Raw genomic sequence first — 26,976 nt, 5'->3', positions numbered from 1 at the left:
TGTTGTGCCACAGCTTGGATTTGAAATGCCGGCCGCTGTCAAACAAAGTCCTGGCTCCTTGATTGGCTTCTATGATAGACATCACACTAATCCAATTTCCCAGCATTGGACCAGTGTGCTGTCTATAGGAGCCGGTCCAGGAGGTGGGACTATGTTTGACAGCGGCCAGGGTTCCAGATCCAAGCTGTGTCAGAAAAGAAGTTCCCCTCTCTCTGTGATCCGGCCAGATCTCCTCTTCCTTCCCCACTGTTTCCTAGTTGAAACGCTAGGAGGAGAATTGGCCACCCTTCAACCCCTTCTGCTGGCAGCACCCGCACACCCCCTCCGATGAGGTTTCACATTCGCCTCCAGCTTATTTCCACTCCCCAAATGTGAGCAGACATTTTGAGGGCTGCAATACATTACATCACTTCCAAAATGTTTATTATGTCATATGAGAATTTCCGTAACTTTAGTAACCTTTTTATTTTTGATATGAGATTAGCATGCAAAAGAAAAAAAAAAAAAACAGACGATCGATTGTCTGATAATCTCATTCTGTGTACCATGCTAGGGCTGAACGATAGTCGATGTGATATAGACTAACGTTCTGCGGGCGTGGGCAATATTCATATCGCCGAAGACACGATATTTAGCACAGGGAGAAGTCGGGACTCGGGGAAGGACTCGCAGTGCTGGCAGCCAAAACATCAGTTTTGCTTTCGGCTGTGATCAGAACTCCGCCCCTCTAGCCCGATGCAATCCAGCCCTCCCAGCTCTGCCTCTAGTCTCCAGCCGACCATTACTCCGCCCTGCTCCGCCCATTGTCTCTCCTGGCTGCATCGGGGGCGCGCACGGGGGGCGGGATCAGGCTGTAATGTTTTGTAAATAGATTCAATGGGGAGACAATGGGTGGAGCAGGGCGGAGTAATGTTCGGCTGGAGCCTAGAGACAGAGCTGGGAGAGCTGGATTGCATCGGGCTGGAGGGGCGGAGTTCCGATCACAGCCGAAAGCAAGAGGAAACCGATATCTACACAACACCGGATCTCGGTCCGGGGGGAGTCGGGTGTGTGTGTTCCCCGGCTACACTCCGGGCACAGCACCATCACCAGGTGAGATCGGGGGAGGGATGGAGGTGATCAGCGGACACAACATCGCTTCCTTCCAGCTGTGCAGTGTCATGTAAGCTGAGCGCTGATTAGCTGAAGCAGGGTCTTTCTCAGTGCGGCCTGTCTCCTCCCCTGTGATATGCGTCTCCCAGTGATAGCACCTGACTGTGGAGAAATATCGCGATATATATCGTTGAAAACCAAATATCGCAGTGTACTTTTTTGCCCAATATCGTGCAGCCCTATACCATGCATTAGTTAAGCTGAAAGAGATGCATGCTTGCCCCATCTTGAATTATACCATACAGCAGTAGTACTCTGTAGAGTCCTAGATTTGTTCTACAATGGTCAATCTTAACTATGGGTTAGTAAAGAACAAGATATAACTCCAGTACGATTATCATTCTTTCCGTGGCTTCATCCAGCTCTCCGCCCACCCTCTTCAACATTCCCGCACCTGGTAGCCTCACTCCTGCACGTCTGGGATTCCGCAAACAAAAAATATAACCTCTTCTCCCATTCTGGCCCAATGACGCCGATCCTCGGGAACCAAGAGTTTCCCCTAGGAATGCATTGTAAAGGATTCCTGCAATGGCAGGCATCGAGGCCCTCCCCCATCTTGACAAGCCATTGGACCCAGCCATTTACAGCTTCAACATTTCTACACCAAGCTTCCATGGACAGGACAGCTTCACAGGGACCTGACCTCATTGAAGACTTAAGCCTCCCTGAGACAGATTTTTCACATGCCTTCTCAAAGCTATACAGCATCCTTCTTTCAGGAGCTTTCCCCAGCCGCCTTTTTAATGTCTGGGACTCTGAGCAGGAACTGGGACATCCTCTCCATGCAGAGGATTGGGACAAAGTCTTCCTTTTGCCTTCAAACTAGCCACAGCCTTACAAGCCCAAGAAAGAAATGTCAAAATCTTCACCAGGTGGTAAAGGAGCCTGGCTGCACTACACAACACTATACCATCAATTCTTGACCGAAGCTGGAGATGCAGGGAGCCATGGGAAACACATCCATAGTTATGGTGGTCGTGCCCTGGTTCAGACCTCTTTGGAAATCTGTATTTCAGCTATGCCACTTAATCACGGGTAGAACCTGACCTGAAACACCAGAAGTAGGTAAATTAAGAAAGGGCCTTTTGCGCTTTCCAATTCTACTGGGTCATGCCTTGATCCCTAGATACTGGAAAACTACCCCAGTCTCTACAATTAGGGAATGGTGGCAGAACCTAACAGTATTATGAGGATGGAAAAGCCAATTGCTGGCATTCATGAGAGTTTCCCAAAGTTCCAGGAATTGTGGTACACCTGGATCAACTAACTCAACTCACCTTTTCTCTGATAGCACCAAGATCTTCTACTCTGCCTTCTGATCAGTCTGGTTGAACCTCCCATCGGGTGCCCCCTTACTCCCCCTTTTTTTCTGCATACTTATTCTTCTACCCTCCCCAGTTTTGTGGTCCTCTCTTTTACAAACGTGGCCCCCACCTTGGTTTTTCACTTATCATCAACAAGTACTAAACCGTATGGGCTATGCCCAGACCTTAGAGCCACCTTAGGGGATGGGTCGCGCCTGGCCTGAAACCCTCCCAACCAGATCGGCTTTAACAGAGACAGCCATGGGGTAACCTGGGCCAGCCACCTGCATGTGCCTCATCATACTCATGGCTGTGCCTTTTGTGAATTTGAGTTTTTGTAACATATCAGTGGAAGATTGTCATTCGCTCATTTTTTTTGATAATGAGGTTGTCTGAATTGTAGTACTACCGAACCACAAAACAAATATTATATTCTTTAAAAAAATAAATAAAATTGCTTAAAATAAATCTGTACAACTAAAAAATGTAGACTGTCACTGCAAACCTTTCTGAAAAAAAATAAAATAAAATAACTGCCAGGGGCTGTCATTGGTTTTAATTAATTCTGACTCACTGACCCAGAAAAATCATATAGCAGAATATTTAATGATCATACTTGTTTCAAGTCACAGATTCAATGCAAAAGAAAGAGGAACAGCCTGACAACCAGGCAACTACCATTTTCAGGAGAGAGGTCACTCAGTAATAGCAGCTAAATGGTTTCCCACAAGTTTTTCAATCAGTAAAGAAGTGCAGTAACCCAATTATATACGCCATAGGATTGAAGCATAATTAGTCAGGCTTTAGATGACCAAAAAAAAAAAAATTAAATAATGAACTGGTGGAAACCTCTGATTAAACAAGGTAAGAAACAGACTGCCAGCATCTATATGGTTTGGAGAAAAGAAAGTCTCTGAAACATTAAAAGAGCCTGTGATGTGTTGCCGGCTTTGAGGTTATTTGAGGCCCAGGACATATAAGATTTCACAGAGCCTTTAGGCTTTAGGTTTCTCATGTTGCTTGATAACTATTTCTGTGCAAAACAGGCACAAGACAGAAAGGCTATTCCCTTCCTTCTTTAGTACATTTTTTATCTTTCTGTCCTTCATGGCCTGACCCTTTGTACTACATAAAGGAAAGGATACTCCCTTATTCAAAATACAAACACAAGTGATACAGCATTCAATAAAAACCTCAATAAACGAAAAATGGAATACATGCAAAAAGAAAGGTGTCTAGTATACACATTTACCTAGGTTTGTGCATTTTCACCAAAATAATATAAAATCTCTGCAGTACGTACATAGTGCACGTTTCATCAATTTAAAAAATGCTGCAAGTACAGAAAAATCACTTTAAACTGCCAGAAATCCAGTGAACTGTATGTTGGAACAGACAACACAGTGCCTGTCCCACACTCAAATCCTAAGTGTTGTCATTTCTGCCTATCTCTGAACCACCTCTGTCTCTCATCATAGGCATAAATTAACCTGAACAATGTGGCTGCCTTAACTAGGCCTGCCAACACACTGAGTGTAAGATAAGGGCTCTGAGGAGATGTAGCTCTGGGTGCCTGTCTAAATCAAAAGGAATTGAGCTGCCCCTGCAAGAACTGTACAAGTCTGGTGATTATGCCACAGGGAATAATAAAAGTGCTTTCTCGCTACATGAATAAAAGGTAAGAAAAAAAAATTCTGGCAAATGATCTAAAGGTAAGAAGATTTTGGGGGAAATTGGATATTGTCTGGATATGCATACACTGTCTACAGTATGTAGCTAGAGGGCTTCAAGAGGAGACATTCAGCACCAGAGCAGTCTAAGAAAGGGGGGGGAGCCGGCACCAGAGCAGTCTGTGGTGAGGGAGGAAGGGGGCCGGCGCCAGAGAAGTCTGTGGGGAGGGAGGCAGGGGGACGGCGCCAGAGCAGTCTGTGGGGAGGGAGGCAGGGGGACGGCGCCAGAGCAGTCTGTGGGGAGGGAGGCAGGGGGACGGCGCCAGAGAAGTCTGTGGGGAGGGAGGCAGGGGGACGGCGCCAGAGCAGTCTGTGGGGAGGGAGGCAGGGGGACAGCGCCAGAGCAGTCTGTGGGGAGGGAGGCAGGGGGACAGCGCCAGAGCAGTCTGTGGGGAGGGAGGCAGGGGGACAGCGCCAGAGCAGTCTGTGGGGAGGGAGGCAGGGGGACGGCGCCAGAGCAGTCTGTGGGGAGGGAGGCAGGGGGACGGCGCCAGAGCAGTCTGTGGGGAGGGAGGCAGGGGGACGGCGCCAGAGCAGTCTGTGGGGAGGGAGGCAGGGGGACGGCACCAGAGCAGTCTGTGGGGAGGGAGGCAGGGGGAAGGCGCCAGAGCAGTCTGTGGGGAGGGAGGCAGGGGGACGGCGCCAGAGCAGTCTGTGGGGAGGGAGGCAGGGGGACGGCGCCAGAGCAGTCTGTGGGGAGGGAGGCAGGGGGCCGGCGCCAGAGCAGTCTGTGGGGAGGGAGGCAGGGGGACGGCGCCAGAGCAGTCTGTGGGGAGGGAGGCAGGGGGACGGCGCCAGAGCAGTCTGTGGGGAGGGAGGCAGGGGGACGGCGCCAGAGCAGTCTGTGGGGAGGGAGGCAGGGGGACGGCGCCAGAGCAGTCTGTGCGGAGGGAGGCAAGGGGACGGCGCCAGAGCAGTCTGTGGGAGGCAGAGGGACAGCGCCAGAGCAGTCCGTGGGAGGGAGGAAGGGGGATGGCACCAGAACAGTCTGGGGGGGGAGAGAGGGAACCAGCACCAGAGCAAACTGTGGGGATGGAGGGGGCCAGGACCAGAGTAGTCTGTGGGAGAGAGGGAAGGGGCTGGCACCAGAACAGTCTGGGGGGGGAGGGAGGGGGCTAATATTATATATATATATATATAGCACTTTTTGTTGAATCATTCAAAAAAGCCGAAAAGGAATTTTTAAATAACTGCTTAGGCAAATTTCATCTTTTATGGCAAATACTATGAAAATATTTGGTTTGGGCATTATGTATTTTATTTATCCTTCCCACGGTGGAAACTTATGACCAGCGAAAAATTCATGCTTAAGCTAGCTGCCAGTGACACAGTAAAGAACGTCTCGCAAAATTTTTACCACGAAGAAACCTTTGTAACAGCTTTCAGGTTTGAAGGAACCCGCACATAAATGAATATACTTACAGCCACAGCTTTCACACATGACCCTCAGGGGTCACAAATAAGGGCAGATAAAGGGTTTTCTTGCTATGGGTAAAATGTCCTTAGAGGTTAACTACGCAATAAGAATTTTCCTGAAGGAATATTCATTGTGAACAAATCTAACTGTTTCCCTGCAGAGATCCTGCTATTTTCTACCCAAGTACAGTGTGTGCGTATTTCTCAGATTCCCGCCGTCTCACACACACACCTGAGAGAATGCTTGGGAAGGCTGCGGTTACATATATAAACATTCAATTCCTCTTTGACAAGTCTGGACATTGCTTGTCTTTTCGTCTAGGTAGAAGGATCATGGAGGGCCTCCCAGCCCCCCTTTCTCTTTTTTCCCCACCCACCACTGCCTGCTGAACATCAAAGAGAGTCGGATACCTCTCCAGAGGCAGGTGTGCCCCCTCCAGGGTGATCACGGAAGAGAAGCATATGGGACTGACTGCTGATTCCAACTGTACCTGATATAACTGCAGACAATTAAAACAGTCACAGGAGGTGAAACCTTTAAAATATCAAAGCTTTGCTCATTGATTTCCAATATGTAACTAATCACATAGGCAAATCAAACTCTGTAGCCTGAAACTGTAATATAACCTCTAACTTAGTTTTTCAAGATTTTTTAATAGGTTTTCCCAGCTGAAGTGTGATGACCAGGTTTTAAGATGGGTGAGATAAAGATTTGCAGGTTTATTAAACCAATGTTTAATGGCTATCCTAAAGTCCAGTATGCGGAGTAAGGAGCCATTTCCTTCTATAGCACTCTTAATTCTTATTTTTCTTCTATAAAACATTCAAAGAAATAAATTGTGATAGATAGATAGATAGATAGATAGATAGATAGATAGACAGAGGGCATATTTATAGCCGTGTTGAAACCTCATTTAGAAGCGGATGATCTCTTGAATGGTGCCCATGCCGAGCGGATGACCCTCTGAATGGCACCCATGCCGAGCTGATGACCTCTTGAATGGTGCCCATGCCGAGCGGATGACCTCTTGAATGGCGCCCATGCCAAGCAGATGACCTCTTGAATGGCGCCCATGCCAAGCAGATGACCTCATGAATGGTGCCCATGCTGAGAGGATGAGCTCCTGAATGGTGCCCATGCCAAGCAGTTGACCTCCTGAATGGTGCCCATGCCGAGCGGATGACCTCCTTTGTTCAGAATGCAACAGGGCAGCCGCTTGGCACAGGATTCTGACGCTAATGTAGACCACTGGACTACTACAGTGATTTCCAGATCCTAGAGGAATCCCACAGGTAAAGCATATGCTTAGTTGCATTGTTTTAAGCTATATCAAGGTAAAAAAAATGCCATATCTTGAATTCTTCATTAAGCAAATTAACTCATATTAGAGGAGATATAAGTAATCCAGATGAGCATCAGATTTGCATAAGCCCAAGTATAAAGCGAAAGTGAAGTAGTGGTGCAGGGAACTCCAATCACTATTCTTCCACAGAAAGCTAGGCCATCAGTGTCTGCGGGTAGCTCACTGATATTTAATCATCACCCGTAACTTCCAAACCTTTGACCATGGGTACCATAAGTTTGTATCCCTGCTGGTGCGCCCCCTTTTGTTCATTTTTAAAAAAAAAAAGACTCTGGATGAAAGAGCACAGATGGCACCTTTAGACAGCAGCATTGTTAATCTGGGGGGAGCAGAGTGTTAGATGTAATAGCAGATTTAGATACACAAATAAATTGCAAATAAACGCCAGCTAAAGCCTGGGAGTTTTTCTTTTTTTCTACAGTCAGCGGGTTGAACAAAAAAAATCTGTCAGCTCCGCTGCGAAGTTAGTATAGCAATCTGCTGAGCTGGTTAGCTCTGACAGAGGGACAACCCACCCAACCCCTCCGCCAGAACACTCTGATCAGTGCTCTGCGCCATTGGCTGAGAGCGCTGATTGGGAGTCGGTCGGCTGCTGGTTTTCCAGACTGCTCGTTTGACAGAAGCACTTTATAAGCAGTTAAAGTCCTTTTTTTTTTTTTGCTCATTTTGGGATAAAGGTTTTACATAAATAAAATGGATCATTGTAAGCACCCCTGGCAGTGTTGAATGGTTTGTCTCATCCCTGTAATTGATATAATCTGCAAGAGAACTTGTTCTTTTGAAAAACAACAGATTTACTAGCCAGATCATCAGATTAAAAAATTAAACAACTACAGCATCACATCTAAGAATTGGTAAGCTTCAATATAATAAATGTTTGTTTTGGGTTTAATATTGCTTTAACACACCATTTCACACATCTAGAGAGTGCTAATTTACAATTAAACCATCTTTAGAAATATAAATGCTGCGACTAATTGCACATCACTATTTTTAATCATTTGTCTTGTAAAAAGGTAGGTCTTTGCCATCTGCTTGTAAATGAAAAGGGTGAAACCTACAATGAAAAATGTTGGAACCTAGAAGCTTGAATTTGGAAAACTTTAGACTTTATACACGGTTTGGCTACCAAGCAGCAAAGTTTAAAAAGAAATGAATGTCAAATGAAAAACTTGTGAAGGCTGCTCTTTAATTTACTATGCCATATAAATATAATATACTCACTGTTAAATGAAGTTTCACCTTCTACTGCCAAAATAACAAAAGTAAACAAAAAATAGTTGCCCGTCAGAGTGTTGGAACTGGCAAAGAAATTTGTCGTTAACTGGAACATTTTCAAAGGTGAATCTTGTAATGTTTCTACTGGAAGCTCATGGCACCTGTGCTATTCCTGGCTGGATCCACACCCAGAGGAAAGTGACAGCTCTGCCCGCTCTGACCCATAATGTCAGCTAGACTTTCATGTTCGGATGTAGGAACTGACTGCCCAGGAAACACACAACGGATACAGCTCATCCTTATGCCTATCTGGCAGACTTAGACACTACCCTGCTAGCTCCTGCTTTATGAACAACATATTCTTCTATGTCAGCTAGCAGACAAGCCACAAGAGACAGCTGTACTGCATTATTACCGTAAAAACAAAATGAACATTACAACTATATAAAACACAAGAGTAGATATACTAAATTAAAGAAGTTGTAAACCCATGATATTTTTTTGCTGCAACCTGAAAGAGAAACCCATAATGAGCTAGTATGCATCGCATACTAGCTCATTATGAAATACTTACCTAAGAACGAGCCCCCGCCGTGCCGCCCGCTCACCTGTATGACGGGCGACATGTCCACTCGCCCGTCTTCCGGGATCGCGGCATCCGGCCATCTGATTGGCTGGAGCCGCGGTGACGTCACGCACGCGGGAGCTGACGGTCACGGCACGGGACTCTGAAGGAACGGCACCAGCGGCCGTTCCTTCAGTGCGCATGCGCCAGTGGCGTCACTGGCTGCATGTAAGGTAAATATCTCCTAAACGGTGCATGTTTAGGAGATATTTACAGTACCTATAGGTAAGCCTTAATATAGGCTTACCTATAGGTAAAAGTGTCAGAGGAGGGTTTACTTCCTCTTTAAGAGAGTTAGAACATCCGTCAGGTTTTTTTTTTTATTGATGTCGGTTGTTCTTCAGGCTTTCCACTTCTTCCAGTTCTGGTGACACAACAGGATACAAATGATAAAGCCTAAAATTGGATAGGCAAAGACTGAAAATTTTCCGGTTCAGCAGGGACCGTCTGAGTCTCGATCTGTGTGTAGTCCTCCCGGTTAAACAGAAACTGATTATGAGCTCAATTTCTGTCCAACGGTCCTGCTGGAAAACCTGCATTTGATCAGCCTGTAATCCCTGCTGTCAGGACACAATAACACAGCGGGGGCGATGCCTGCATGCACCTCCTGCTGGAAAGATTCCTCTCAACTCCTGTCTCAGTGACACAACAGGAAAGAAAAAGAAATTTCTCCAATGGACTTGACAAAAAAAATCTCCTATCTTTGCTCAAAACTATAGCCCTTGGCAGAAATTGAGAATGATACAAATATTAATTTTTACAAAGTCTGCTGCCTCAGTTTTTATAATGGCAATTTTCATTTACTCCAGAATGTTATGAAGAGTGATCCGATGAATTGCAATCAACTGCAAAGTCTCTTTGACATGAAAATGAACTTAATCCCATAAAAAAAACATTTCCACTGCATTTGCAAAGAAGGCTTCAGGGCGCCTAAAAGTCCAACAAGTGCCAGGACCTACAGTTGATTCAGCTGCGGGATTGGGGCACCACCAGTGCAGAGCTTGCTCAGAATGGCAGCAGGCAGGCGTGATTGCATCTGTACGCACAGTGAGGTGAAGACTTTTGGAGGATGGCCTCGTGTCAAGAAGGGCAGCAATGAAGCCACTTCTCTCCAGGAATAACATTAGGGACAGACTGTTATTCTGCAAAAGGTACAGAGATTGGACTGTTGAGGACTCAAAAGTCATTTCTCTGATGAATCCCCTTTCCGATTATTTGGGGTATCTGGAAAAAAAACCTTGTCCGGAGAAGAAAAGAGGAGTGCTACCATCAGTCCTGTGTCATGCCAACAGTAAAGCATCTTGAGACTATTTATGTGTGGGGTTGCTTCTCAGCCAAGGGAGTGGCCTCACTCACAATTTTGTATAAAAACACAGCCATGAATAAAGAATAGCACAAAAACATCCTCCAAGAGCAACTTCTCCAAACCATCCAAGAACAGTTTGGTGACAAACCATGCCTTTTCCAGCATGATGGAGCACCTTGCCCTAAGGAAAAAGTGATACCCAAGTGGCTTGGGAACCAAAACATTTAAATTTTGGGTTCATGGCCAGGAAACACCCTAGACCTTAATCCAATGGAGAACTTGTGGTCAGTTCTTAAGAGGCAGGTGAACAACCCCCCCCCCCCCCCCCCACAAATTCTGACTAAATCTAAGCATTGATTATGCAAGAATGGGCTGCCATCAGTCAGGATGTGGCCCAGAAGTTGATGGCTAGCATGCCAGGGTAAATTGCATAGGCCTTGAAAAAAAAAAAAAAGCCAACACTGCAAACTTTGACTCTTTGCATAAACTTAAAGCAGAGTTCCACTCAAATGTGGAACTTCTAATTATCTTTTTGCTACAGATCTATTTTAAAAAAGGTACCCAGCACCCTTCAACAGAGGCATGTACATCAGTGAAAGGAACTGGCTCTCCTGCCACCTGCCTATAGTAAGAATCTACTGCACAGAAAACTAGGACACTGTTGCACACAAGGAGTGAAATGCTAAGAACTATACAAGATATCTCCCCTACTACGAGTCCTAGTGTCCTTAGTGGTGAAGTACAATCACTGTTAGCAAATAGGTATAGAGTACTTTGTGTACAATAGTTGGGCTCTGCTTTCCAAAGTCCCACTGGGATATCTCCTGTTGCTTTGCTTTAGCCATCCAGCAACTGAAATCTGGTTGTTCTACCTGTTGCAAATTATATACTGTTATTTGTAAGTGAACCCAAGCGATTAATCTATGTAATACAATTGACTGTTACAAAAACGAGGCGACAACCACTAAGGATGTCAGGGCTTGTAGTTCATTTGGACACAAGGAGCTGTGTCTGAATGACGCAGCTGTGTGGGCGGAGGCCTCAAATAGTGGCAGCTAGTACGGGGAAATTCTCCCCATACTGCTGTCACAGTGAGGGGGGGGGGGGGGGGGGCAGCCGGCAGCAATTGCAGCACTAGGAACATGTTCCACCCTAAAATCGGATGTAACATGTTACCAAAAGTGAACTTATCCTTTAGGGCACATGGGGTTTATGTGAGAGCTCTCCTACAGGAGTCTAAATATCAGTTGTATAGTTTGGTGAATTGGAATGCAAATTGGAGCATATGTTACTATTTGATTTTTTTAACTTTTAACTTTTTGATTTATTATTATTATTAATATTATACGCAATACAGAATGGAAAATCCGGTGCATCTCTGCATAGAAACCAATCAGCTTCCAGGTTTTTGTTTGCTCAAAGCTTAATTGAACAAGCTGAAGTTAGAAGCTGACTGGCTACCATACACAACTGCACCAGATCTTGCACTCTCCGGTTTTAGTAAATCAACCCCTATGTTGTCATCACTGTGGTTCCTAAAAAGTCCCTTTAAAAAATGTATACAGTAAACCCCCCTCCATTGCGGGGGTTATGTTCCGGACCCAGCCGCGAAAAGTGAAAATCCGTGAAAATGGAAAAACCCTATTAAAATGCATTGTAGGCATGTTTTTTTTTACTGTCACTGTATGTGTAAAAGCATTTTAAGGTCTTTAAACACACTTAAAACATTAGAAACTCATTTAAACACATAAAAGATACTGAGAGACATAGCAAGAGCTATGGAAAACACAAAAATATTTCATTTTTAATGATTTATATAGTAAAATAACATTACAAAAAAAAATGCAATATACCGGGACCGCAAAAACTGAACCGTGATGGAGCGGGGGTTTACTGTAATGTAGTTGCTATTACAAGTCCAGTTATTGTATACCTTCACAGAAAGGCCCAAAACAAATATAGCTAAACAAGACAAAAACTGGTATAAAAAGAACAAACTTGTTGCCACTAAATGAAAAACTCAACCCCCCTCTGATGCCTAAAATTTTCTGCACTACTAGTGACCACGATTTGACCAATGTTGCCATCATACACCAACCATAACTAACAATGCTGACTTTTTTTTTGACATTCTGAAGCAGAAACAAACTAGCATATACACAAAACTCAACTCCGTCAAGGAGTGAACCCTCACCTTTTAACGACAGAGATTAACATTCAGCCAGGAGCTGCTTTGCAAGTCGAAATTATCACTGAATATGTACCACTAGGACTCAAAGTACCTAAACTCCTTTATTTTACCTGGGATTGTACAGATTATTGTATTTGCATTCTTTTTCATGTGCAAATTTGCTTTCCTACTTTAAAATTCAAATTCCTTTTCAAAATTGTGCCCCATCCACGTCCTCCCTAAAGTGTGCATGCAGTAGCACCTCTCCGTTTGCTTCTGCAGTGCTATACATGTGAAGGTACATTTCTCACGTCTCTGCAATACATGCACCCTTCACACATTGAGTTGTGTTGCGTGGTAATTGTTGCTTTAAGCCCATCTGACTGGGTAGCACATATATTTGTACAATTTTTAAATATCATAAAAATATAAGTCATGCTAAGGGTTAAACAATCTACCCAAAAACGTATGTGTCTGAACACACAGACAATATACAAGTACTGAACAAGGAACCAGTCCAATAGCTTTTTCTTGGCAAAATTCCTGTAAAAACCCACAGGAAAAGGCCTGAAAATCAGAGTTAATTGATTAAAGGAGTGCGGATGCCAAAAATAAATATGCTGCTCGCTGCCAAAAAAACTAACACCAATGTAATTACACACATAGAAACCAGAGTACGTGTATTTCTTTTTTTTTTTTTAAAAAAAGGGTGATGTGTGGAGATACTTATGATTAACCCTTGTACACATAAGACCCTTGTAATAAAATAACAGAGATTAGGTAAAATGTTACCCATAGGCCAGTAAAAATCTTTGTAAACAGTAAATGTATTTTCATACTTTTTTTTGGTTTGATGCCTCTATACAGTTTTTATGCTGTAAGAATGTATTAAAAAAATACCTTACATTTTTATCACCATACAAGAAACACTACAGAAATATACAAGGCTTACAGAATTCCTTTAGCACGCTGCAGAATCTTCCCCACCAGCGAGGGCGCAGCCCTGGAGCACCAACTCGCTGGTCTAGCCAGTCCGGGTGCCACCACATAGAAACAGGTGTCTCGGTCATTCCTTTGCCAGAGACAGAACACTAGAGTGACATTCACTTTAGGCTATAGTAGAAAAAGATTTCTGACATTACCCTGTAGATGATTAATATACCTGAAATAACTCGGGACATGGGCTGCCTCATCTGTCTGGAATCTTCCATTACATTGATGAAAATGGTTCCATACAGTGTGTTGGGGCAGACTCCATGCACCAATTATTGATAACTTTTTTGGTTATACTTTCTTCATTGGCATACATATAGATCTGCAATTGACAGCTGACCCCTGTACAACTTAATAGGAACCGATCCCCTCCATTTTCCTTCTGCAGCCCCTGACAATGGAGGGGATTGGTTTCTCTACATGCCACCCCGCCCCTCCTATCCACCTCCCACTGTGATCGGGCCTCTGTGTGACCCCCGGAGGAGATCCATCCTAAGCGTTTCTTAAAAATCAAGTTAGACTTCAACTTTTATACTATGGACTCATTTGAAGAGAGACATCATGCCTTGGCAAAGACGAAGGCCAATGCAAAACAAAGCGCAGTGATGCGATTAATAAGATAATGACAGCTATAGATGCTTTGCATACCATACTGTTAGCTGCCAGACTGACAACCATCATGTAGAGCAGGACTTCTAACCAAATGATCACAATGAGTCAACATTGATAGGACAACACTTTACAACAATGGGCAATTGTTCTTTATTATTTTGGTGTTGAAGTCTACACAGGTCCCATATTAGACCACATAGAACCACCCCTAATAGATACTGATAGTGGCTTGGCAGATGGGTGGCCCCCTTTCTCTTATCACCATCTGAATGGTTCAGTGAATAGTTGTCGAAGCAAAAGAACCCAGACCATACAGCCAGGAGTTAACATAAAACAAGATCATACACAAGATCATGAACAAGATCACTCAAGTATGTTTGTGGGCCTAATGGACATTCTTGGGAGTCTTTTAAAGCTTTGCTGCACATCTTATATTGCTTATAGGTCTGTCCCAAAGCATATTTCTTGTTTTTTAAAGATTTCAGAATTACCTTAAAAGGACATGCCACATAAACCACATTCAGAAGACGAGGGTATGTGGTGTGCTAATACGGTTCAGTTATACCTGAACCCCCTCTCTGTTTACAAGGATCAGCTTTGCTCAACAGCTAACAGATCTAACAGATCCCTGCACACACTCAAAGCAGGATCAGATCTCCAGAGTGAGAGAACAATCTCCCTGCAAGGTGTGCCACCTACACAGGGAGGTACTAGAGCTAAGCCACAGGAGAGAGAGATGCAAGGAAGCCTTAGGGTGGGTTCGGGGTTGCTCATCCTCCATTCTGTGCACAGCACACCACTAAACCCTGCACTCTGTACGCAGTGCAACACTAAACCCTGCACTCTGCACGCAGTGCATCCCTGAACTGTACGTAGCGTAATCCAGAACACTGCACTCTATACGTGGCGCACCCCAGATACAACTGGCCCTTTGAGGGCAACCATACTGCTAATGTGGCCTGCAAAGAGATTGAGTTTGACAACCCTGCACTAGGGCATGCAAACACAACTTATCCCCCTCCACATAAAGACCTCAGGTTTCATTTAATTCCTTAAGAAGAGAAATATGTAGGTTGCCAACCTCCTGACCATGCTAGGTTCCAATCTCTTCATTTTAACATGTTGCGAGTCACAGAGCAAAATCAAGTATGTAGATGGAGAAAGATGAAGGAAATTTAGGGTACTTCTAGGCATACTTGTCCTGGGTCACTGAGTCAGAATACTGAAGTATGACAGAGGCACCTTGCATTTTAAGAAGCAAAGCTCAGCAATTGCAGCATCCACATTTCTTTCACAGCATGATTCTTTTAACAAAGGCATCATGCTATGCAACTGGTATAGGAAACCTATGGCGGCAACCATTACAGCATCAAAACAACTTGTAGACCCTTGACAAAAGTCTGATAAATTTAAAGTATGTACAGCAAACGTTTTTTTTCCAGTTTTGGATGGATTGAGGAAGGATGAGAGCCCGTTTGATTTTATTGCCATTATACTGTACAATGATTAGCCCTATTATTATGACCACCCACAAAATATTGAGTAGGTCCCCCTTTTGCCTCCAAACAGCCCCTATCCATTAAGGCATGGACTCCAATAGACCACTGAAGATATGCTGTGGTATCTAGCCCCGAGCTGTAAGCAGCAGATCCTTTAAAGTCCTGTAGGTTGCAAGGTGGATTGAACTTGTTTTTCTAGCATCCCACAGATGCTCAACTGGATTGATATCTGGCAAATTTGAAGGCTAAGTCAACAACTCGAAGACCCTTTTTTTCATGACTTCATGGTCACGTTCTAATGTTCACGTAGATGCTTTTGGCTGTGAACAAGGGTCAGCATGGGACACCTGAACGGTGTGCAGATACGCAGACCCATACACAAACAACTACAATGAACTGGGTGTTCTGACTCCTTTCAATGGGAAATAGCAATAAAAGGAGAACTGTAGGATTATAAAAAAAAAAAAAAAAAAAAAACATACATACATACATATTACCTACCTTCTGCAGCATCAGTCCGGTGTTGCAAGCTGCCCCCCACTAGCTCTAAGCCAGAGAGCTGAATTGCATGACCGCTGATCGCTCATTTCTCGGTCTTCACTGAGCAAAGAGCAGTGACCATCAGTTACCATCTCTATGCTCTGCCCCTTCAGCATTCAATGGAGCACTGGACAGGAGAGGGGTTGAATGTGGCTAGCTCAGGCTCTCAGCAGAGCGCTGAGAGGCTGAGCCAGCTGCCTGTAATGCATGTCAGTGGATCCCAACATTATTTTCAGGATCTATCCAGAGTCACACTTTAGATCACTATTGGCTGATTCTGGGTCACAGGAGGGCACAACTAAGTGCACTCCCATGAGCCACAGGAGAAGTATGGCCAAAATAGCTTTGGCCATATTTCTCTTAACTTTTTCAACAATTTAGGCTACAAAAGCTCTTCTATTGGATCAGGCTACACTACATCAATAAGCCTTGTATGCCCATGACCTAGAGCTGCACGATTCTGGCCAAAATGAGAATCACAATTTTTTTGCTTTGAATAAAGATCACGATTCTCTGTGTAACATCTTTTACATTATAAAAAAAATTGGGATAACTTTACGGTTTTGTTTTATTTTTTTATTCATTAAAGTGTATTAATTGCGTTTGAAAGACTGCTGCGCAATTTTACAAATTTACAACAATCACCATTTTATTCTGCAGGGTCTCTGCTAAAAAAAAAAAAATATAAATGTTTGGGGGTTCTAACTACTTTTCTAGGAAAAATAAACTGATTTAACTTGCAAGCAACAAGTGTAGGAAAAAGGTTTAGTCTTTAAGAGGTTAAACTTCCTTCATCCGGCAGAGGGGAAGAAAAGATACAATGTAATCATTTGTGTTTACAGTTCAGTGGGAGACTAATGCTGATAGGCTTTTGCGGGAGGCTTTTTTTTTTTTTTTTGACAGCTGCTCCCTCACAGCGATGTAAAGAATCGAGCAAGTGTCATGTTAAGAGCGTCAGGGGGAGTGAATCGCAATCTCGATTCTGTTACGATTAATCATGCAGCTCTACCATGACCCTGTCACTGATTCGTTTGCTTTCCTTCCATGGACCACTTTTGGTAGGTCCTGACCACTGTGGACCAGGAACATCCCACAAAAGTTGCAGTTTTGGAGTTGCTCTGAGCCAGTTGTCTAGCTACTACAATTTGGCCCTTGTCAAAGTTAATCAAAGCTTTATGTTAGCTCAGTTTTTCTGTTTTTAACACAGCCAACATCAGGGACAACAGGTTCACATCAGGGACAACAAGTTCCACCCACCTTCAGTTGCCATTGTCATTAGATAATCAATGTCATTCACTTTACCTGTCAGTGGCCATAATGTTATGGCCGATAGCTCCATAATTCATCCTATTTGCCCTGATGACCATTTTCCTAAATGTACATAATGTGATCGGAAATCCAAAATGTTTGAGTTGTCAAAGGAACAGAAAACGTTAGGGGAAAGGTTTCATGGAGTAGAATAGGTTATCCCTTTACTTTGAGAAGATTTCTTCTTGCTTTTCTGAAGTGACTTAGACAGACAAGGAGGAATCTTCCTGATGGGGCACACAGAGAACAAAAAACAAATTGACAAACTTATTAATCCCCCTCCCCACTCTAATGCCTCGTTTCCGCTGAGCGGATCGGTTCGGGTCAGTTCGGTACGGTACGCTAATTTAAGTGTTTCCATTGTGAAAGTGGCCCATACAACCGAACCAAACCACACCATTCCTGGTCCTGCTTCAGATGTAGGGCCATAGGAAATGGAACGGTACGGTTAGGGCGGAGCTACTGGCATCACACGATAAATTCCACTGATTGGCAGACAGGAAAACTTCAATGCTCACGTCTAATGAAAGAGCAAAACACCTCGTTTGGTGTAAACCCCGCATGGTCCCTGGTGGCCCGACTTGCAGTGGAAACACTCACCTGAATAGACCGGACCATTCTAACCCTTCCAAACTGTACCGACCCGAACCGTTCCGCTCAGTGGAAACGAGGCATTAGTGAGGTCAAATGTCCCAAACGTGGGGACATAATCTGACAAAGATTTTAACCACATCTCCCTATAAAAAAAAAAAAAAAAGGATTAGAGGTGGGCTAACCTCCGAATCCCTTTAACAGGGTCTTTACACCCGGAGGCAAAGAGGCAGCTCAGTCATTGTGCAGGGAGCAAAGAATGCATGTGCGGCTTGTGGGCATTAAAGTGCACCACCTTTGCCAAAATGCGTTACGTGGGCGGCAAAAGGCTAAATCCCACTCTAAGTATAGAGGTCAAGTAACAATTCTAGCAGGGTCTAGGAGCCTAGCTTGAGTGCCTTAACTACCCAGAATGCAAAAATGTCAGCAGTACCATCTGAAAAGTCATGAAAAGGCTTACCTTTCCCAGAACAGTTAGACAAGGCTTCGGATCCATTTCAGGTTGTTCCAGCTTCACCACCCCAACCCAGCCATACTCGTACAAATCTTCCTCATCATTGTTGTTGCAAAGTCCCAGTGGGTGCATCTGTAATAGATATTAGACAATCAAACATTAAAAAAATTATACATAAAATGGCACATTACCATAAGCTTCTGATAATTTAGAAATTCTCAAACAGATTTCACTTTATTCATGAATTTCCCACTCTCCTGCTCAAAGCACTGTGACCATTGTGACAATAAAAAACATACCCCTGACCACTTTGTATGTGTGCTTGTGAGAAAGCTGTTAAAGATTATGTAGAAATTCCTTTTTTTGCATACGTGAAACACTCCTTCAATGTATTAAAAAGTGCTGCAAAGTACCTCAAATAGATTTGAATCCAGCGGTCACATGACCGCAGGCCTCTGTCCTGATGCCTCTTCTGCAAGGTAGGGATGTGGTTACATTAGACATCCAGGTATCTGCTGCTGGATGACAAACAGGAATGCATGAGGAGAATGGCAAATCTGGGCATTTTTGTTTTTTTTTCCTTGTGAAATCCATGCTCATGTGACAGTGCTACTGTCAATCAGCTGAGTAGGGCAGGGTGTAGAGGGGGGAGGGGGGGTGTCGCCTGCGATGGCCCAAGCTGACTATGGAATTTCAGATTTGCTGCATGCTAGTGCGCGTCCTATAGGTCTGATCACAAGATGAAAACTGACCGCACTAGCAGAGATCGGCTTCCATGTTTAGCGTGGTCAGAAAACTATAGGGAGCCAAGGTAAATGGTGGCATCACCAGGTATTTACAGTGTCCTAAACCTATTGTCTTAAGTGAAAGAAACATTAGGAGTATAAGGTTCTAAGGGAATTATCTCAAAAATTCACACTTAGGGGGTCACATGCACTTTAAGTTCAATATTAAACCTATTGCAGATCTTTTGAGAAACTGGTGCAGCTGGAATTCTAGAATTGCAGTCATAAGAATACATACACAAACATTGTTAAAAATTCTTGGCTAAATGAGAAACAGCCTGATTTGCAGTATTTTAGGATTCTTCTAGAAATTTGCTTAATAAATTTTGTGTACGGTTTAAGTTTTGAAACAAACAAGCAAAAGTGGATTGGAAAGCACTATATATATATATATATATATATATATATATATATATATATATATATATATATATACATACATACACATATACACACACACACATATATCCACTGCTCAAAAAAATTAAAGGAACACTTTTTAATCGGAGTATAGCATCAAGTCAATTAAACTCCTGAGATATTGATCTTGTCAGTTAAGTAGCAGAGGGGGGTTGTTAATCAGTTTCAGCTGCTTTGGTGTTAATGAAACAACAGGTGCACTAGATGCAATACTGAGACCACCTCCAAAACAGGAATGGTTTTACAGGTGGAGGCCACTGACTTTTTTCCTTACTCATCTTTTCTGACTGTTTTTCACTAGTTTTGCATTTGACTAGGGTCAGTGTCACTACTTGTAGCATGAGGCGATACTTGGACCCTATAGAGATTGCACAGGCAGTCCAACTCCTTCAGGATGGCAAATCAATATGTGCTATTGCCAGAAGGTTTGCTCTGTCTCAAGAGCATGAAGGAGATTCCAGGAGACAGGCAGTTACTCTAGGAGAGCTGGACAGGGCCATCATAGGAGGTCCTCCTTACCCATCAGCAGGACCGGTATCTGCTCCTTTGTGCAAGGAGGAACAGGATGAGCACTGCCAGGGTCCTACAAAATGATCACCAGCAGGCCACTGGTGTGAATGTCTCTGACCAAACAATGAGAAAGACTTCATGAGGGTGGCCTGAGGGCCCGATGTCCTCTAGTGGGCCCTGTGCTCACTGCCTGGCACCATGGAGATCGATTGGCATTTCCATTGAACACCAGAATTGGCAGGTCTGACACTGACGCCCTGTGCTTTTGACAGATGAGAGCCAGACGTGAAAAGGGTCTGGAGAATGTTATGCTGCCTGTAACATCCTTTAGCATGACCGGTTTGGGGTTGGGTCAGTGATAGTCTGGGGAAACCTATCCATGGAGGGACGCACAGACCTCTACAGGCTAGACCAGGGGTTGACAAATATTCTTTGAATCTAGGAGCCAGCTAAAAAAGTTAGGAGCCAGTTTTTAAAAAAAGCTGACCCGCGCCCAGAAAAAAAAAGAGAGAAAAGGGAAAGAAATGGAAAGAAGAGAAAAGAAAAAAAAAAAAAAGAAGAGGAGAGGGAGGTACAGAAGGGGAGATGGGGGGGGAGGTTAGGGGAAGGGGAGGGGGGTTGGGGTGAGAGAGAGAGAATGAAAGAGGGGGGGGGGGAGAGAAGGAGGGGGGAAAATAGAGGGTGGGAGAGAGTGAAAGTCTCAGGCAGATGTGTATATGTACAGTGAGATCCCCTCAGCTCTATGGTGTGTACAGAAGAATTCTCCAGAAATGTGGCAATCCCCCACCTTCCTCCTATACACTCAGAAAATGGCCTGCTCTGCTCCCCCACACACGTGTCTATGGGGGGGGGGGGGGCTCCCACACCTGGCCAATAAAAGGTAAACTGTGCCCCCCAACTAATTGTAGGTGGTTCCCTTCCCCCACACATGTGTCTATAGGGGGGGGGGCTCCCACACCTGGCCAATAATAGGTAGACTGTGCCCCCCAACTTATTGTAGGTGGTTCCCTTCCCTTAGCCACGGCAGGATGGGCTCTGTCTGCATTCCCACCTCCCCCAGGGGCTGAGGAAGCAGTGATACACAGGCAGGCTTCATAGGTCCATAGATTAAAGTTGCCAAAAATGGACATTGTACCTGACTGGCTAACCAGTATACAGTCTACTTGCTGCCTGGATACCACACAGAGAGAACAGATATGTTAGCCATAATCCAGTATTTTTATGGACACATGCATGTGTGCTAGTGACATTCCCCCTATAGAGTCTTGTCACAGATCATAGGGGGGGTTTGGAGAGACTACCCAGTATTTGTTTCAGAGGAGAATCCAGTACCTTGTCTTAAGTCCCTGGCAGTTAGCAGATATTCATTGCCGTTTTCAGCGAGGGGGGCCACATCTTAGGGTGGATGCGGGGGTGCACGATAAGGAATCGGCATGCTGTAGGTTGCTATCGGGTGGACGCACAATCTCGGAGGCAGGTGTGCGTTCCACCTCTCCTCCACATCGGTCAATTGCCGAGTGAAGACAGTCCCGGGCCCGCCCTCAAAGGCGGGCCGAAGCTTGCTGTGCTGTGAAGTCGAGCAGTGCTCGGATGTGCTGAAAGTGAGAGAAGAGGCAGCCGGTTCTGATTTGTTAGCGCCGTCCATGTGACGGTGCTGACCAATTAAAATGCCTTGTCAGGGACATAGAGAATTGTGGACAGGAGTCGCGGCGATTTCAAATCTCTGCAATTCTGCAGCACAGAGCGGCGTCCTGATGCCTGACAGGAGATGGCTGAAATCCTAGGCGCCCGGACTCAGTTTCTAGTCGCAAATGCGACCTGGCGCCCGGGAATTGTCGCGCCCTGGGCTAGACAATGGCACCCTGCGGCGCGCAGAAAGAGGTCACCGCCTCCACCTAGGCAACGCACTGACACCTTTGCCGCCATTGTGCGATGTGCAGGGTGTTCAGTGTGACCCTGTGCCTTTAAGGAGGGGTGGGCTCCCTCTAGTCACCTGTCCATCTATCCCATTAAATACATGTGCTCTCATTGTAGAGTTAGGGACTGCAGATCACAGGGTGCCTTATCGGGGCTTACGCATGTATTTGCAGCTTACAGCTTACGCATGTATTTGCAAATGTGTGCAACCAAACCCCTGTTTTTAACGCATACTGTTAGACAGGTCAATTCGGTTGGTCGCTGGCTGGTTGGTAAGTTGTGACTGGAAATCTCTTCGTTTTTTTGATAGACAATGGCACCCTGACTGCCATTAGATGTCAGGCTGAAATCCTTGGACCCATTGTCAGACCCTACGCTGGTGCAGTGGGTCCTGGGTTCCTCCTGGTGGACAACAATGCCCAGCCTCAGGTGGCGAGAGTATGCAGCCAGTTCCTTGAGGATGAAAGGAATTGATACCACTGAATGGCCCCCAGGCTCACCTGACCTAAATCCAATAGAGCACCTCTAGAACGTTTCGGTCCATCCAATGCTGCCAGGTTGCACCTCAGTCTCTTCAGAAACTCACTTCGGGTGATGTCCAGATCTTGGAGAAAAAACCCCAGAACATCATACGTCGTCTCATTAGGAGCATGCCCTGACGTTGTCAGGGCATGCATACATGCACGTACGTGGGGGCCATACAAACTACTGAGTACCATTTTGAGTTTCTGCAATGAAATTTCAGCAAAATGGACTTTGAATTCAGCCCTCTGTAGGTTGTTCATTTTAATTTCCATAAAATGTGGCATCCTTTAGTTCCTAACACATTAACCAGTCCATATCAGTATAGATATCCAGCATGATATTTTTCCCATTGAGATCTGATGTGTTTTCAAAGTGTTCCATTTTTTTTTTTTTTTTTATAATAGATACTATCTATATCTATCTATCTACAGTATCTATCTACAGTATCTATCTACAGTATCTATCTACAGTATCTATCTACAGTATCTATCTATCCCTGTGTTCAGCTAATGCATATACAGATCAATCCCATCTCACCCTGTGTAACACAAAGTTACCTCTCTCTGGAGTCCATGCCTTTGTTAATGCAAGAAAGGGTTTTGTTCGTTTTGGATACTGCAGCTGGGCATTGCATGCCATTATTAACCACTTTACCACTAGAGGATTTTGCTGTGTTACGTCTGAGCCACTTTTTGCGATTCGGCACTGTGCGACTTTAACGGACAATTGCGCAATCATGCGACGCTGTACCCAAACGAAATTTACGTCCCTTTTTTCCCACAAACAGAGCTTTCTTTTGGTGGTATTTGATCACCTGTGCGATTTTTACTTTTTGCGCTATAAACAAAAAAAAGAGTGTAAATTTTGAAAAAATAACAATATTATTCACATTTTTTTATATGAAATTCCCCCCAAAAAAATGTAAAAATCAAAATTTTTTTTAAATTTTTGGCCAATTTGTTTTCTGCTACCTATGTTTGGTAAAAAAAAAAAAAATCACAATAAGCATATTTTGATTGGTTTGCGCAAAAGTTATTGCGTTTACTAACTAAGGGAAAGATTTCTGTAATTTTTGGTGTTTTTTTTTTTTAACAAGTAATGGCGGCGATCTGCGATTTTTTTTGCGGGACTGCGACATTGCGGCGGACAGATGGGGCCCCTGACTGACATTGACACTTTTGGGGGTACCAGTGACATTACTACAGTAATCAGTGCTATATATATGCACTGTTACTGTAAAAATGACACTGGCAGGGAAGGGGTTAATTTTATTGGAGAGGGAGGGGTTAATGTATGCCTGGTGCTTACTAACGTGTGTGGGGGGGAGGCGACTGTGTGACACAGGGACAGATCCAGGGTTCAGCTATGCTGAACCCTGCAATCTGACCCTGCCTGTCACTTAGGAGATCCGCCCGCTTGTGTTTACACAGGCGGGCGGATCTCCACACTCGATTCCCTGACGATCGGGGAAGAGCAGCAGCAATCGCCGCCGCTCCTCCCCTGGCCCGACTCCCGCTGTGGCTGAAATCGTTTTCTCCATTAAACATTAAAGCTGATCTGCAGGCAAACAGCTAACTATACAACTGAATTTTGCAACTGCACAAATCCTCATCTTTCAAAGAATTTAATTCCAGCAACTAGTTATTCACAGATATCTGCTACTAGAAAACCAGGTGGGTGATGGTACTTTCTCTGCAAATTTCAGAAATCTAGTGGTGTCACCTCTCCACCCACAGCCTGCTGATTGGGCAACAAAGAAGCAGCAACACACTGTTCTCAGCATCTTCCTCTCTCAGTCTAAAGCTAGTCATACATTTAAAGAGATCTATAAATCTACAGCTGGCCACAGATGACTCCTCCGAGTGACTGATATACTTCCACAATGGACAGAAGTGGATCCACACAGGCAGAGGTTACAAATCCCAGAGAACTGCTCCACTTTATTACTAGGGAGATATTCAAAGAAAAGATCATCTCCCCATGCTGTGTGGATGCAGATTTCTTACTATGAGCTCCACATAAAAGGAAGACTTGCCTCTTCAGTAATATTTGGGGGGATGTGTACCATTGGAAAAAGGGGAGAGGACGGCTTGTCTTAAAGGGGCCTAAAGGTTTCTTTGAAATGTGTGAGCCTTTAATCCGATTAACTTATTAAAGACAAAACAAAGAAGGGGGGGGGGGGGGGAAGGGGGTTTTGTGTATGCGGAGGGAGGCGGGAGGTGCACAGGGTGAGGAGCAGAAACAGAGGCAAATTATTGTCCTCAAATCTTTCTCATGGGTCACAAATTCTTATGACAAGTTCCACTTTCATTCCAAATCTCCTTTATGCTCCATTGATCAGCCCCGGCAGCTCAGATATTGATCCAAACATTTTCACATCAGTACCCCAATACAAGTGCCATGCAAACTTCAAAATTGCAACTGTAAGTGCATTACATTGCTGTACACATTGAATTTTTACTTTTCATTTCCACAATTTTAGCAAATGGAATTCATCTTAAGAACATGGACTTCATCTGAAAATGGTTTGCCTTGGCATTATGTTACAGATGCATTTTCCGTGTTTTGGCTTTGGCCAAGCCTCAAACGAGGCCCTTTAAAGAAGCAGTTAAATGTAAAGGGTAATAACTGATAGCAACTATGTCTTCAGCAAGAAGGGTATGAATTTGTGACCGACTGCCTTACTGCACTCTGCAAAAAAAAAAAAAAAAAAAAGCCTCATACACATAGTAAGAAAATTGGACGAATGATGGTCCTTTTTCTATTTGCATGCTTGTATATATCGAAATTGAAGTGGTTAATAAAGTTACGAAAATTCTCCCACGACAGAATAACTTCAGAAGCAATGTGTTGTATTGTATTCTTTCATTTCTGAGCATGCGTGGTCATGGTCTTCCAATTTTTTCGGATGAATACTGTATTGATTAAACGAAAATGGTACGATCTGGTATAATACGAGAAACATTTTGGCACTTGTCCCTTCGGATAATTTCACATGAACAGTTGCGATTGACTCACGAAAGCGGTGTACTAACGATCAGATTATTGTACGATCACTTCCAAAGCAGCATTGTTCATCCAATTTTCTCATCGTGTGTACTAGGCATTACCCTTCAACTTAGTGAAGTGGTTAAAAGCCCTTACATATACCCAGTGAAGTGACTGGCCGTCTCAGGCAAGCTTTCGCTTCTCTGCGTTTCGTTCAAAGTTCAGAAATCGTACAGCTTGTCTGAACTTTCAAAAAGCAGGAGGCAGGAAGCCTAAAATTACACTCTGCAGAGCTCAGTGGGAAGAGCCGATTGGGTGGGTGGGGGGGGGGGGACACTCCCCTTCACACAGCAAACAGGAACAGAGCTGAGACTGTCAATCACAGACTGTTGGAGTTCCCTCCCCTGTCACCTTTTCCTCAGTGGTGACACATGCAGATAGTTGAACAAAGTAGCAGACAGAAAAGATGCTCTGGATTAAGACAAGCACACACTATAGAAGGATATGCTGTGTTCATATTTAATGTGTGAGGTTTACAACCACTTTAAATCAATCCATCAGTAGATTAGGATTTAGGGAAACCTTTAAGAGGATCTTTAAACCCAACAGTAAAAATTTGTGGTGCATGCACCTAGGAATGCTGATCCCAAATCACCAGCAAGTGGTTTCTTTAATCACAGCTTTAATCTGTTAATCATATTTTGTTGAACTAAATGTTTGAGGAAATGGTCACCCATACTTTCCATTGAGATCTCATTTGAAAAATGTCAAAATTCCTGGGTGAAAAGGCCTTTTTCCCATCAGATGCGTGAGATTTGGTGGAGAGGTCATCCATGGGCTAGCACAGAGGTCTCCAAACTTTCTAAGCAATGGGCCAGTTTACTGTCCTTCAAACTTTAGGAGGACGAGATTGTGGCCAGTGAGACTAGAAAATGCCTCAGACTTGGTGGTCAGCAGGGGTAAAAAAAAGAATTACATAATGCCTGTGGGCAGTAGGCAGAGGAATAGTGCCACCACCATTGGCATTAGTGGGAAAAAAATTCCATCGTTGGTGCAAGTAGGAAGAATAGAGCCTCATCATTGGTTTTAGTGGGAAGAATAATTTCCATAGTTGGAAGTGTCCCATTACTGATGTCAGTGGGAGGAATAGTGCCCCATTATTGGTATTAGTTGGAGGAATAGTGCCCCACCATTGGTATTAGTGGGAATGAAAATCGTCATCATTGGTATCAATGGGAAGAATAATCACCATCATTGGTATCAGTGGGAAGAATAGTGCTCCATCTTTGTCAGTAGGAGGAATTGTTTCTCATTGTTGGTGTCAATGAGAGGAATGGTGTCCCATCACCGGTGTCAGTGGAAGGAAGGGTGCTCCATCTTTGGGGTCAGTGGAAGGAATAGTGTGCCATTTTTGGTGTCAGTGTGAGGAATATTGCCCTAAGAGCCAGATAAAAGCAAACAAATGGCCCTATTCCGCATTGCCTCATTTGGTAAGCCTTGTTATTCATTCCCTATTCCAAACCTCCTCATTTCATATACCATGCTATTC

General features: G+C 44.2%; 1 protein-coding gene across 1 annotated transcript in view; it reads right to left on the bottom strand.

The window, feature by feature from the left end:
* The window catches only part of ZNRF3 (zinc and ring finger 3), a 238,633-nt gene that overhangs the window by 64,930 nt on the left and 146,727 nt on the right, over window positions 1-26,976 (bottom strand). The window contains exon 2 of the mRNA XM_082266009.1: window positions 18,289-18,414. Coding sequence (XP_082122135.1) covers window positions 18,289-18,414 — 126 coding nt within the window. The remainder of the gene's footprint in view (window positions 1-18,288; window positions 18,415-26,976) is intronic.

The sequence above is a fragment of the Pelophylax lessonae genome (assembly GCF_965119305.1).
Source record: "Pelophylax lessonae genome assembly, chromosome: 1".
Classification (NCBI taxonomy): domain Eukaryota; kingdom Metazoa; phylum Chordata; class Amphibia; order Anura; family Ranidae; genus Pelophylax; species Pelophylax lessonae.
Note: the sequence above shows the minus strand (reverse complement) of the source record. Positions and strands in the feature narration are given on the sequence as shown.